Below are 13,518 nucleotides of genomic sequence, written 5' to 3'. Positions count from 1 at the left end.
TAATAGAGCCAAATGGTGTATTAAATGCCGAATCCTCTTATAAATTACACTCTTGATTCCTTCAGTTTCCTGGCTGGTAGAGGCTTTGGCAACAGTAGCCATCTCTAATTTTGGATTTGCTTTGTGCTTCATTGGTTTAGGGCTTCCCTGTGATATCCTAGAATAGTTACTTGACTGTGATGGCCTTAAGCCATTAATATCTTACATTGGAGGAGACCCATGGACAGTGAAGGGTTTAAATAAAGCATAGCAGAAGTGACTGGCCAACTGCCAGCCAGGGGACAAGTGGCTTCCCTTAAAATGACTGATGAAGGTTGGGCAGAGACATGACTGGATTAGATGGTGACTGAGGAGTAAACTGCAGGCTTTTCCTAAGACTTGGACAGTCTTTCTTGCCTCCTATATCCAGAAAAGTGGTGTGGTAGAACCTGACATACATGCAACAGGGAAGAATCTTCTAAGGAATCATCACTTACTTTGTTAGGAGCAAATAGTAAATGTATTCAAAAAAGTTTGTTTGTTTTTTTTTTTAATAAGACTTTCCTTTTTTTTTTTAATGTGACAAAGGGAATTCTAACACTCGGCATACTTGAAAAGAAGCAATGCCAGAATGCTGTAACAGCTTTAACCTGACTTGATCTCTACTGTAATCCCAAATCCACCAATCCCCTTTGCGTTGGTTCATTATCTCTAATGTCTGCAATTTAAATATATTGAAGAATTAGGTATTAATCTTTTTTTGAGTTCCTTCAGTACTGAAGGTCACAGAGTGTTTTCTTTAGAAGCAGGACTAAAAGTTTAGACTGCCTTGGGGGGTAACACATTTAAAACTTGAAATCTTCTTTGAAAGGTAAGTTAAAACCAGCAGTGTTTGGTTTTGTGGTTTTGTTTTTGTTTTGTTGTGTTGTTTTTTTTTTCCGCTGAAGTGCCCTCTTTTATCTATAAAATACTTACAGCCTTCTTTGATGTTTGCTGTTGATTAGTATTCAGGTGAGGTGTTGAGTTAGAATATTAACAGCTGTAAGACCTGCCTGTTGTACCTTTATGTGTTTCACCTTTAAGATCATACACATAAACTGAGCACTGATACAAGTTCAGTTGTTTATCAGATTTCTGGTAAACTTTACAAGAAATGTAACTGAAAGTGTGCACAAAAAGTTACTATAAAGTTTCAAGGGATGATGGTTGCACTCATTGGCAGATGCAGGGGAGAACATAGTTTATGCTGTAGTGTCTAAACGGAGGTTGTATCCAAACATGAAAGTGGAATGTAAGAGTATGTTGGCTGGCTTGTGTCACTGGTTTTAAACTCCTGGGTGGAATTGTAATGGAGATGCTAAGGAGTTGTGGATGTATTATGCTAGATAGTTGTAGCCTCTTGGAAGTTGTGCCTGCCAGAAAATGGAAAATGCCTCTACCTATTTAAAGGAAACCTTAAATTGGTTGGGCAGCAATGTGTTAACTACATATAATTGTAAGATTTCTTTTTAATCCCAGATGAAACTTCTATGTTTTCTGAGCTCTTCTAGATTTCTTTTTTTCAAAGATAAAAGATTATTAGACTTCTAAAGCATTTGACACTTCATTTATTACATTTTCTGGGCCATTAAAAATTTGCTTCTTGGTTTTTCAACTTCTGTAGAACCAACTTTGGAATAATACTTGTGTTTATCTCTGTATACCTAGGGAACTCTTAACAGCTCAAAGGAAGGTACAAAATAATCACAGAATTATTAAGATTGGAAAAGAACTCCAAGATCATCAAGTCCAACCTTTGAGTGAATACTGTCATGCCCAGTAAACCAGAACAGTGGCATGTCCACTTGATTTTTTGAACACTTTCTGGGTTGGTGACTTCATCACACCCCTGGGCAGCCTGTTCCAATATTCAACCACTCTTTCAGTGAAGAATTTTTCCTACATGAACCTCCCTGGTGCAACTTGAGGCAGTTTCCCCTTGGCCTTTTCCTAGTTGCCTGGGAGCAGAGCCTGAACCCCACCTGGCTACAGCCTCCTTTCAGGGAACTGTAGAGAGATAAAGTCAATCCTGAACTTCCCCAGCTCTCTCAGCTGGTCCTCATGGGACTTATGTTCCAAACCCTTCTCTGGACTTGCTTCAGCAGCTCAATGTCCTTTTTGAAGTGAGGAGCCCAGAACTGGATATAGGTTTTGAAGTGTCACCAGTGCTGAGCACAGGGGAAGAATGACTTTCCTGGTCCTGCTGACCACACTAGTCCTGATACAGGTCAGGATGTCATTGGCCTTCTTGGCCACTTGGGCACATATTGGCTTGTGTTCAGCTGCTGTCAGTCAACACCATTTTGTCCTTTTCCGCTGGGCCACTTTCCAGCTATTCTTCCCCTAGCCTGTGATGCTGCCTGGGGTTGTGACCCAAGGGCAGGACCTGGCACTTCACCTTGTTGAACCTCATACCGTTGGCCTCAGCCCATCATCCAGCCTGTCCAGATCCCTCTGCAGAGCCTTCCTACCCTCCAGCAGAAGAAAACTCCAATAGTGTCATCTGCAAACTGACTTAGAGTACCCTTGATCCTCTTGTCCAGATCTTCGACAAAAATAGTAAACATGACCTGCCCCAAAACTGATCCCTGGGGAGCTGGTGACAGGCCTCCAGCTGAATGCAACTCAATTCACCACCACTCTTGGCTTGGCCATCCAGGCAGTTTTTTTACCCAGTGAGCCCATGGCCTATCTGAGCCATGCACAAACAGTTCCTCCAAGAGAATGCTGTGAGACACAAGTGTCGAAGGATTTCCTAAAGTGCAGGTAAATCACATCCACAGTCTTTCCTTCATCCACTAAGTGGAACACCTTGTCATAGAAGGAGATGAAGTTGGTCAAGCAGAGCCTGCCTTGCTGAATCCAGGCTGACTGGGATTGATAGAGACACTTACTGCCCTCGTCCTGCATGCACTGTGTGATTGCACCAAGATAATCTAAATACTAACATTTAAGGTCAGTTCATAAGTTTCATAGTTTGCTTTTGTAGCTATATCTTCAGGGGTCCAGGAGAAAATAACTATAATATATTGCTGCAATATTTGTCTTGTTGCTGGTTGACTAAAGAATTGAAGAAACAAGTAGTGGATACTCTTCCATAAAAGTACCGTTCATTCTTTTGTATATAGACCATTGAAAGATTTATTTGGTAAAGAAATACCAAAACGGATTTCTTTCGTGACTTGTGCTATTCTGTGAATTCAATATATGTTGCTAGTTCTAGCTGTTAGAGTTGTGCTCATAATAAAGAGTTACTGATTATAATGGCAAGTTTTACTCAAAGAAGTGCAGAGAAGTACAACTCTTACATACCAGTGGAATGCCCAGATCCTTTACTTTCACATTTGTGGTCTGTGCTACTTGCCTAGTACCATTATTGCTGCTTCTCTGTTTCCTTTCCTTATTTATTTACTTTACTTTAATCCTTGACTTTTCTGTATAACCTGTAAGAATTTGTTGCTCGTTTGTATCCTGTTTAATTCCTTCTGTTGCACATGTGGATGACTGAATGCTCACACCAAAGGGTAACAAGATGCCCAGGTTTGACAGTCACAATGCCAGAAAATATATTGAACTTTTGGATAGCCAAGGTAATGGCTATGAAATGTCATGGGCTTTGATTACAACAATTACAATAAGCAGAGCTGAGGTTGTGAAAATTGTAGTGTAGTCATGAAGGCTCAATAAATTATCATTTGAGCTGGATTCAGCTTGGAAGTCTTGGATCTTAAACTGCTGTCATACTGTCCTAGCTTCAGGATAGACTGGATTTGTTGGTGACCTGAAGACATAATGCAAGATTGGCAAGTGTAGTCTAGCTTATTGCTAGGAGATACGTAATTTTTGAACTTACTGAATATGAGGTGGGTGTCACCTCCCATGAATTTTTATGTATTTCTTTAATTCCTTCTTTAGGACATGATCTTAGAAAACAGGCTGAGAATTTGGGGCGAAACTGTCACTGCTCTTCAGTTGCTTGAACTTCCACAAGCCTTCTTATTCAATGTCTTCTAATTTCTTGGCTTCACTTAATTTTTGCTTTGCAAAATCTAACTCAACATTGGTACGAATGTAAGAACCTCAGAGGTAGATTTATTTTCTTTGAGTAGAAGTCTTGTGTTGGAAAACTGCTAATTCAAGGAGGAAGTATTTGGGGGAGTTGCACTCTCTCTGCCTGGAATACTTTTATGCAAAGCAGCTACTTAGTAGTTGCTTTGTATAAAACAATACAGAAGTCACCAAGTTGTTTTAAATGTTGCTTTCTAAATTTTGGCAGTTAGTCTGCACTATTACCAGTTCTTAACTTAAGTGTTGTTTTCAGGTAACTATGTTTGGATATCCAAATTTTAGGGAGATTTGTTTACTGTCTGGAGTAAAAAGCCTAAGAGGTGACTTAATTACTCCAAGTCAAAACACAAATGCCAAATTCCCTAGTGATCTTATCTATAGCATTTCCTTCGAAAGTTTCCTTTTGCAGTGTATAAATTAGATATTCCTGTTAAATAGAAGATAATCATTGACATGTTTTTTTTGATTCATAGACTCCTCTTGGGCTGACACAACTCTTTTGTGTTGAGTAGTTTGTTCAAGGGTTTTTGGGTTTTTTTCTTCTAATTGAATTTAACAGAAAAGGCCAAGTATAAGTATATTCATACTCTTTCTGAACGGGGTAGATAAAAGTATTTTTCTTACTGCTTTTTTGCATTGAAATCTTGTTCCTGCTTTTCTTCTTTTAAGCTCTATTTTTTGTGGTGTCTGCAGAAACTTTGGGTATGTCTCATCTGTGCTCTGGTAAACTTCTTTCAGTCTTTAATTCTCTGGTAAGTTCCATATAAAATGTATAAATTACAGTAGATAAGATCTTGCATATTTTTGTGACCAACATTTAATTCAGAAATTCAAATAATAAAGTGGCTTAAAGCTTCCTGGGCCTTGTGTGAAATTCATTTTAAACCGCTGTAGATGTGTCTATGTGATGTGTTCTATTCATACAGAAGTTTGTAGAGCCTTGAAAACATATACCATTGTTTTTAGTTTGCCTACTTGCCTGCTGGTTTTTGATGTGGAATACAGTGCCAACCTCTGACAGCCAGAGCTCTAGTAATCTGTTAAACAATGATCATTAAAAAAAAAACCCAAACCAAAAAAATCCAAATCAAGCTCCTTTTCACCAAGCAGTTCTTCACTGTTAAAGCTTTATGAAAATGACAGTACATGGAAAATGAGCTCGAAGGAGGAGGAAGAATTCTCTGCAACAGGTAATTGTCATCAATCATTTATTCTGGTGGTATGGAGAAGAATGAGAAAAGACAGAGAAGCATTTTGTGTGTTTGTGGAACAGGGAGAAGGGTCTTATGTGTGGGCTCTTCTTAAATGCAAGCTGCCAGCTGCTTCCATCTTTCTTCTTAATATTCCCATTCTTTTGAGTTGTAGTAGGGGATGATGGAAAACAGCTTTTTGTATAACTTAAGAATTGAAGTTGACTATCTTGATAATGCCTAGTTCTGGCCCTCAGCTTGCACGGCTTGGACTGTTTCACTTGCCCGCTGAAGTTTCTTGCTTGTGCTAACAGTGGTAGTTAGTAGTGCTGAAGGTATAGGAGCAGATGCAGGAGCACAACATACAGGGTGTTGCCAACACGCCAGGAGGTGCCCTTGCACCAGAAACACAAATGCAGGAACATCTAGTGCAGAGAACAGCCAGTGCTGTGACAAGGCAGTTCGTATATTTAAGGCAGTTTACAAATAAGAACTTACGCTGGTTTTGTATGCTGCTGCAGAAAGTAGTAAATCTTGGACAACTACTCCTGTACATGTACTAAACAGATCAGGAGACCACTCTTGCCCTTGTTGAATTAATTGCCTGGCTGTGGAAACAAATCAAAATCTTTGAAAGAACCTAATGTTTTAAACTGTCCAGGAAGTAATTTTCGTTTGTGTGACTCTCACATCCCCTTTGGAGGATTAAATTTGAGATTAGTCCTAAAGTGAAATTGTGGCTTGCTGACATTTATACACATTTTCTGCTTTTATAAAAACAGAAAACTAATTGAAGGCTGATGCTGTAATTTAGCTCTCTGAACTACTTACAAAAAGTTGCACGTCATGCAGAAAAGTAATGTATAATCAGACCTAGAAACAGTGTTCTAGTAATATATGGTGAAGAACTGCTTTGCAATGTGATGTCTTACTGTGTACAAGCTGTTTTGTATAAACAACTGCAGCTAAGAATTGAGATTCTGTTACTGATTTTGCTAATCGCTAATTTCCTTTTTCATTTTCTATCCACAGATCTTCATGTCTTTCACTAAGAGGAAACTTGTCAAGATAATTGCCTTAACTATTGTACCTTGGAGCAGCATGTACAAAACTGATCTTAAGAAGAGAGAGCGATTAGTATTTGAAATAACTGCCAGGGGAAAAAAAAAAATCAAGAAACACTTTTTTTTTAAATAATCTATAGAAGATATAACAGCTAAAGTCCATTAAGAAGTTATTCTGACCTAGTAAAAAGGCACAGCTGCTGAAAGGGGAAAATACTTAGTAGAAATTGCAAAAACCACTTTCGTTCTTAAAGGAACACATTATGTGTCATGTCAACTCCTTTAGTGATGTGTTTTGTCTTCTCTCTAGGAAACTGGTATTTCTGCAGTATTCAGAATTAGGTCAACTTTCTGTTAGTAGATTTTGGACTTTTCCTTTATCTGTAATTATTTCTGTCAACAAGTCATGGTTTTGCAGCTGCTTAACTGGGAATTAACTCGTAGGCTTCTAACAGCATTCAAGAAAATTTCAAGACTATTCTAAAATTATAAGGCTATTCAAGGTACCTGTAGTATTTCAGCTGCTTTTTCTACTGGTGCAGCTTGAGAGAGAGTGGAGTTCCAGCAGTCTGGTAGCAATAACCCAGATACACCTGAGGAAGGTGTGTTTTACACTGGGCGTAGGTGCCAAGTAAATCTCCTGTGGAGCGCTGACTGTAAAAACTGTATTTCTTCTACAAACCATGTGTCACTGGTTTCTAGGTGTGCTGATATAGTGTATATGAGCAGATACTCTCACTTTCTGTGAGGTATGTTGAATATGTATCTGGCAGGAAACACTAATATTGTAATGAGATTTTAAAATTGACACTTTTATGCTGTGTCAGAACCTTGTTACTCTACAGTATTTGTATAAATGAACTTCTCTGTCAGAGGTGAAATTACATCTTTGGAGTTTTACACTGGCTTTTGTCTTTATAAATTAGTATAATTTAAAACTTCAAAATAAAGTGTAAATGCAGTGTTATTTTAATGAATGAGATGTATAATGATAGTCACCTTTTGCAGCAACTCGAATTTTCTTTTAGTGCACTCAATCACAAAGAATATTTTTCAGCATTCTTCAGAATGCTTCCTTATCCTGGTGTTAAAATTAGATAGTTCTTTGCATTAAAACTGTACAGATGAAAATGTACCCAGTTTCTTTCCCTTTTCTTAGAGGGTTTATTTGATACTTAATGATGTCTTATAGCTGTGCTTACCTCCCTGCTTTTTTTCTCAACACACGAATACGGATATAACTCTAGACCGTCCATTTGACTTACTGCCTGCCTATTTTTAAACAATTCTTGCATGCTGAGCAAGAGGAGTATTCAGCCTGTACTTAATGCTTGTGTTTCAGAGTTTATCTCCTGTCTCATAGAGTGTCTACACATACTGGTTGTATTTGGGGACAAGTAAGCAACCTTCTTGTACTGCTGCTCGGAATATGATAAAAAATGCCTGCTCCTGAGACCAAATCATTCGTCTTAATCTCTGAAGATCGAGGCTTTGGTGTAGAGCACCATCTTTGTGTTTGTCCAGGTCACAGCTGTGCAAACAGGAATTTTGGCATGAGTAGTTCAAATGTTTATTTGTACCAAAAAACCCCCCCAACCAACATCCTTTTAAATCTTACAAGAATTTTGAATTCTCCTGTGAAGATGAATATTCAACACATCAGTAGCAGGTAACTACTTTTTTAAATACTTTATTTAAATACTATGTGGAAAATGTTGAATAATCATGTAATTTGTACATTGTCATTTACTAGATTTTTCTACCTTTTTAGATATCCAAGATCCAGTCCTGGATAGGTAAGTATTCTGAACACTTTTTTTTAGCAGTAACTGTTTCAAATAAAAGCTAAGATGAAGTTTATTCACTTTTTTCTCTGATCTCAAAATATTTTTTTTAGGCTACTCCTTAGATAACTTGCTTATGACTTAGCATGTGTGTCTAAATGCACAGTAAGGCTCCTTATAAACATTACACTTATTCATGAACTGAAAAAAGTTACTCCCATTTTTTCATTTTGTCTTGCTCAGTTTTCAGAAGCATTTTATGTGTCTTTGGGCAGATTGATTTTGGTAACCTGTACTAGAAGTTTTCTCCCAAGACCTGAACAGGGGTGTAAATGCCAGAACAGTAGTAGTTAATATTGTATATTTGTGTGCATGTGCATAAATGCACTGGTTTTAATTCAACTTTCTCCTTTAATTTGCAGCCTTCCAGTCTGGTGTTTTTCTTGCCTCTTCATGACCTCGTGTCTTGAGCAGCCTAGCTGGATCCCCTGGTTCCTGTTTCTTCTTGTTTCAAAATTCTGCTTTCTCCCGTTTTAGATTCCCTACCCTTTTATATTCATATGCATATACTAGCTTTTTGCTACCTGTTTTGGTCTTTGCTGTTTATCCTAAAACTTTGGTTGGGTTCCATCCAATATTTTCCATGTGGCGTTGGCTCTCCTGGATTCCGTGCCACAGTTTAGTCCCTGCAATTAGTTTGTCGAACAGGCCTGATGTGCTTTTGAGGTTTTAGTGACCTGATGGTCCTCAACTACATTTCTGTTCTGCTGCTTTGTCTTGCTCTAAGTAGACATTGGAGAAGACATTAAGGCTGTATGTACCTTTTGCTGCCCTATTTAGAACATTTTTTAAAGGAGCAAGAGACCTTGTGGTTTGTGGGAGATAAGCAAAGTGAAAGTGTTCCCTAGATACAAAAGTGCAAACAACTCCCCTCAGCAACACCACCACCACAATCTCCTCTTGAACATGTTTAGATTTGTGAGATGTTTGTTCTGCCCCTTTCTGCTCTAATTAGGAAATGCAGTTGCATTTTAGCTTCTAGGCTAAATGGAGTTCTTCCTTTTTTTTCCCCCCTTCTGTCAAGTAATATCTCTATTTCTATTCAATTTTGTATAATTTTGATGAGCCTTTCTTTGCAAGTGCTCAGCTGTGGAAACCCTTATGCTCCACACCATAAGAGAATTGCTGCTGAATAGTGTCTTAGACTCATCTGAAATATGTTTTGTTTTCTTGTGTAACACATTCCCTTAAAAACATTTGTTTTGAAAATGGTTATGAATTTCTTCTGTTATCTGGTTGGTCCTTTGCTAATGGATTCAGAAAAGTCATTAAGCATGTGTGTATTGTGATCTCTGGTGCAAAGTGAGGCATTTGGGGGAAAATACCAAGTTTTAGTGTCTTTTGGTGTTCATGTTGTAGTAGTTCATGTTGATTTCTGTATATGCAAATTTAAAGTGTTCACACGCTCAAAGTTTTAAGCTTTTTGTGCTATTACTGTGTTGTAGTATAGCAAGGATTTAAAATCTTAGTTTGACTTTCCATTCAGTTACAAAGCAGGAACATATTAACATAGTACAAAATTAACATTACAAAAATATTTAAATGTAAAGCTGTTATGTATGAGTTTCTGGTCATATAAAACTCTTCTTTTGTATCATTCTTGGTGTGTGAATACTTTTTGGGGGGAATGGGCAGGTGGTTCAGGGAAGAAAACTTGATAAAATTTTTTTGTGCAAATTGAGTAAGATTTGTCATCGGAGTTCATAAGGACGTCTTTTTCTGCGTGTGAAATAAAATGGTAACACAGGCTTTGTGAAGTTCTGTAATTAAATATTTTTAACTTGAAAAGCAGCATTTGCTCAATATCTAAGTAGTGAGTTTGTTTTTCTGAGTTTAGAATATGGGATTGAAGTTCTTGCCATAATCATGTGAACTGACATTGTCATGGGAATTCTCATGGGAACAGACCTCTTAATGGTTTTATATTTCTTTGTATGTTTTGGTAACATAGATCTATCCAAATAAAGCACTCTTTCTGATTGTTGGGTCTGAAATACATGTTTTTAAATAGCAATGTAACTTGATTGCCTGAGATTTTTGCAGTGATGAAATCTAAGTAGTTCCTTAAAGCTATTTTGGGAGTAATTGAAACTTGGTTTTTTTTCTTGTGTTTCAGGGAAATGAGGCAAGCTACCCTTTGGAAATGTGCTCACACTGTAAGTTTTTTTTAATTGCTACGTTATATTGTTACAGAAGTGAATTTTACTTGGGGATTGATATGTACAGTTTCCATGTAGGTTATGCAGTTTATATACTAACCAAAAGAGCAAAATTAAAAGGGTTAAAAATTACCTTTGGAAACAATACAGCTTTTGCTGTTAACTGTAAAATCAAAAATCAGTCCATCTTTAAAATAAAAATCACTTAAAGTTTTGAGGGTTTTCTTTGAGTCTTCCATTAGAATATAAAAAAACCTTACGATAGTCTTGATGTCTGTAGAGTGAAGTGTAGTTCGACTGGTGGAGCTTTTCCCTCAGTCCTGGTGCCAGTTCCTCAGAGATGTGGAGCAGCTCATGGTGCAGTCTGTGCTGTGTTAGGAGTGAAGTATATTGCTTAAACTGGCTTTGTGCCCTCAGAGGAAGGAGAGGTTGAGACTAAATGAGCTTTTTTTTCCCCTGTGTATGCTTGCAGCCAAGCAGTTAGGTGAGAACTCACTTGGTGTTACTTGGTTTTGGTCACGTGAGAATAAAATTCAGTGCTCCATCTCATGGGGTTAATCTACCCTGTAAAAATGAAGGATTTTTTTGCTTAAAGCTGACCAAAGAAGGGGTTGTCTTTTGAAATGTCCTTGTGGTGTTGTGCTAAGTGTACCTATTCTTAGCTACTTTTTCCATGGAATGATTTTTTTCAGCCCTGAAGTGTGTGTAGACGTGTGTGTGTGTCTTCTGAACCACTTGATAAAATTCCTTATCTTGGGTGAATCGGATCTTGTTTTTAAACAGAGTAACTCTTCAGGAGAGGGAATGTTTTCTAGATTTCTTTCACAGTGCTTGTCATAACTGGCCTCTGGGTCTTGTAACTCAAACTGTAACAGAAAATAATCATGGAGAAATCTTCGTCTAAATATGTTTTTTTTTCAGAGAAATGAGGCTTTAGCTGGTAATTTGAAAGTCCTCTGTGCCTAATAGGAACATCTACATGGATTCTAATTTGAGTCATAAGTTTGCAAACACTTGAGAATCTTATCCACAGCAGTACATAGCTATGTAATGCTCTCAGTACATTTTGTTAAATGCAAATATATGGTTGGAGTTTTGTATTCAATGAAGACTTCAGTAGTGTTTTCCTGAATCATATATATATCTCTCAATCTTACATTACTGCTCCATTGGTCAGTGTTTAGTTAGGGACAAATTGGTTTCTGAAGAGTTATTTTTGTAGCTAGTCGTGTTCATGTCAGAGTTGTAAGCAGTTTGTTGCCATCCTTAACTTCTGATTCTAGGACAAACTATATTCATTGATAGGCAACGGGAAGCCTAAAGGTTTGTTACTGAGCTTTTTGCCCATTTTTATTGCAGAGAAGGTGAGGATTTCCACATTATATTCTATAGTTAAACTGTATGTTGGAGCTGTTGTTGTTTAAATGTGAAGTTTTGCATGATTAGAGCTTTTTCTGCTCTGATGGCCTTTCTCACAGAAGGTCAGCTGTGTCCCTGGGCAACATAACTATACACACGGGGAAAATGGAGTTTTCACTGTCCCTTTGCTTGGATGAGCCCAGTCACTGCAATGATAGTGCTGTGCTTAAAGATCCTGCATGCCTCAATATTCTGAAAGTCAGGGATTTGGGGCGTGGATGTGCACTGCTGCATGTCTGGAAGCAAGTCCACCAAGTAGACGTTCACAATGTTCTTCAAATGTTAAATGTTCCTGCTGCTTCCCAGAAATTGTCACTTACAGGTTTAAAGCTTTCAAGGCAAGGCCAGGCAATGTCTTTGAAGATTATCAGATACGGATTTTGAATGGTTATACTTTTTGGAGACTGCCAGTTAGTAATAGTGTATTAATGCTATTTGCATGGAGGCATTGGGTCATAACCTCTGCTTGGTGCTGCAGTTGCTACTTTGGTGTCTCATAAGAATATTTTTGTGTTAAAGTTGGCAGTTATGTGAAGCAAATTCAGGATACCTTGGAGAGGATGCACACCATTAAACAGTCAAGCATATGCTTTTAACCTTTCATTTTAGAACATTAGTTCTTCTCAGTGGGTGAATTAGTGTTGTTGGATTCCTTGAAGTGGTTTGGTTTTGTTTCTCAGCTGTGCTGTGCCAGAAGTTGCTGAAAACCTAGCACTGCTTTCCATGGTGAAAATTCGATGTCAGCCAAAATCTGTAAAATTATCCATAAGAAAATTTTATCATAGCAAAAAGATGTGGAGAAAACTATTTTGTAATAGAGTAAAGAATAGTTCATAGTGTAGTATTTTTAATATAAACACTCTTTTGTAGAGTGTTTGGATTTTAGGACAAGGAGACTAGTTTTTCTAACTTAGGAAATTGTAATTGACACATCTGAAGTCATGAAGAGGATTAGGCCAGCTGTGTGTAAGCATAGACAAGACAAGTGGTTGAAGTGTTCTCAAGGGCGTCATCTTTTTGAAACCGGATCTCCCAAGACTGAAATGGCTGACTTGGTTGCTACTCTGAAACGTTATATTTGTGAATCAGATGAGACTGTAGGTAGAGGTGAGAGTTTTGCTGAAGGTCTGTTTTATTTTGAGATCTCTGCAATCCCAATTCTTCTGGGGGAATTAGTCTGGAAACATTTTAAATTCATTTCAGAACATGTTTGATTTAGACAATATTTTTCCTAATACCTTAGAAATACTCTTGTCTATAATGATTTCATGTTTAAAAAATAAGTGGAAATAGGGCTCTCTGTGACCACACTCTGGTCTGGTTTTTGTTAGTTAAACCTTTGAGCCAGTATTCTAAGAGTAGCTGAAAAGCCAACCTTTTAAATACAGTTTTAAACATTTAGGTAAACATTTAGATTTCAGAAGTGCTTAGCACCTAATTGGTGAGAGATGTGCAGCTTTTCCAAGGTCTGTACCCTTTGCAGATGCCTGTGTGTATATCGTGTACTTTGCAGCAATGGATGCCCAATGCTTCTTAATATGTAAACAATTATCCTGTTTAAGCATCAGTGAATGTAGTGGATTTCAGAAATCTGTAGTTTTAAGGCATTCTTTACTTTTGGCTCTCACATTAATAAAAAGTTAGCTATGTACCTTTATGTTAACTGGAAAAAATATTAATTTTTTTTCAGAAATTACTGTTTTTAACATAGAGCACACTGAAATAGGCTTCTAATAAAGCTTTTCGAGTTGCCACT

General features: G+C 37.5%; 1 protein-coding gene across 3 annotated transcripts in view; it reads left to right on the top strand.

Annotated features, from left to right (window-relative positions):
* The window catches only part of PPP3R1 (protein phosphatase 3 regulatory subunit B, alpha), a 39,127-nt gene that overhangs the window by 13,856 nt on the left and 11,753 nt on the right, over positions 1-13,518 (top strand). For 2 of the 3 annotated variants that reach the window (XM_032103616.1, XM_032103614.1), the window contains exon 2: positions 10,301-10,340. In XM_032103616.1, the coding sequence (XP_031959507.1) occupies positions 10,301-10,340 (40 nt within the window). Of the gene's footprint in view, positions 1-8,111; positions 8,137-10,300; positions 10,341-13,518 lie in introns of those variants that run through there. The other variant, XM_032103615.1, reaches the window with a different exon arrangement.

This window comes from Corvus moneduloides, chromosome 3, assembly GCF_009650955.1.
Source record: "Corvus moneduloides isolate bCorMon1 chromosome 3, bCorMon1.pri, whole genome shotgun sequence".
Classification (NCBI taxonomy): domain Eukaryota; kingdom Metazoa; phylum Chordata; class Aves; order Passeriformes; family Corvidae; genus Corvus; species Corvus moneduloides.
The sequence above is the reverse complement of the archived record's forward strand: the minus strand, read 5'-3'. Positions and strand labels throughout refer to the sequence as shown.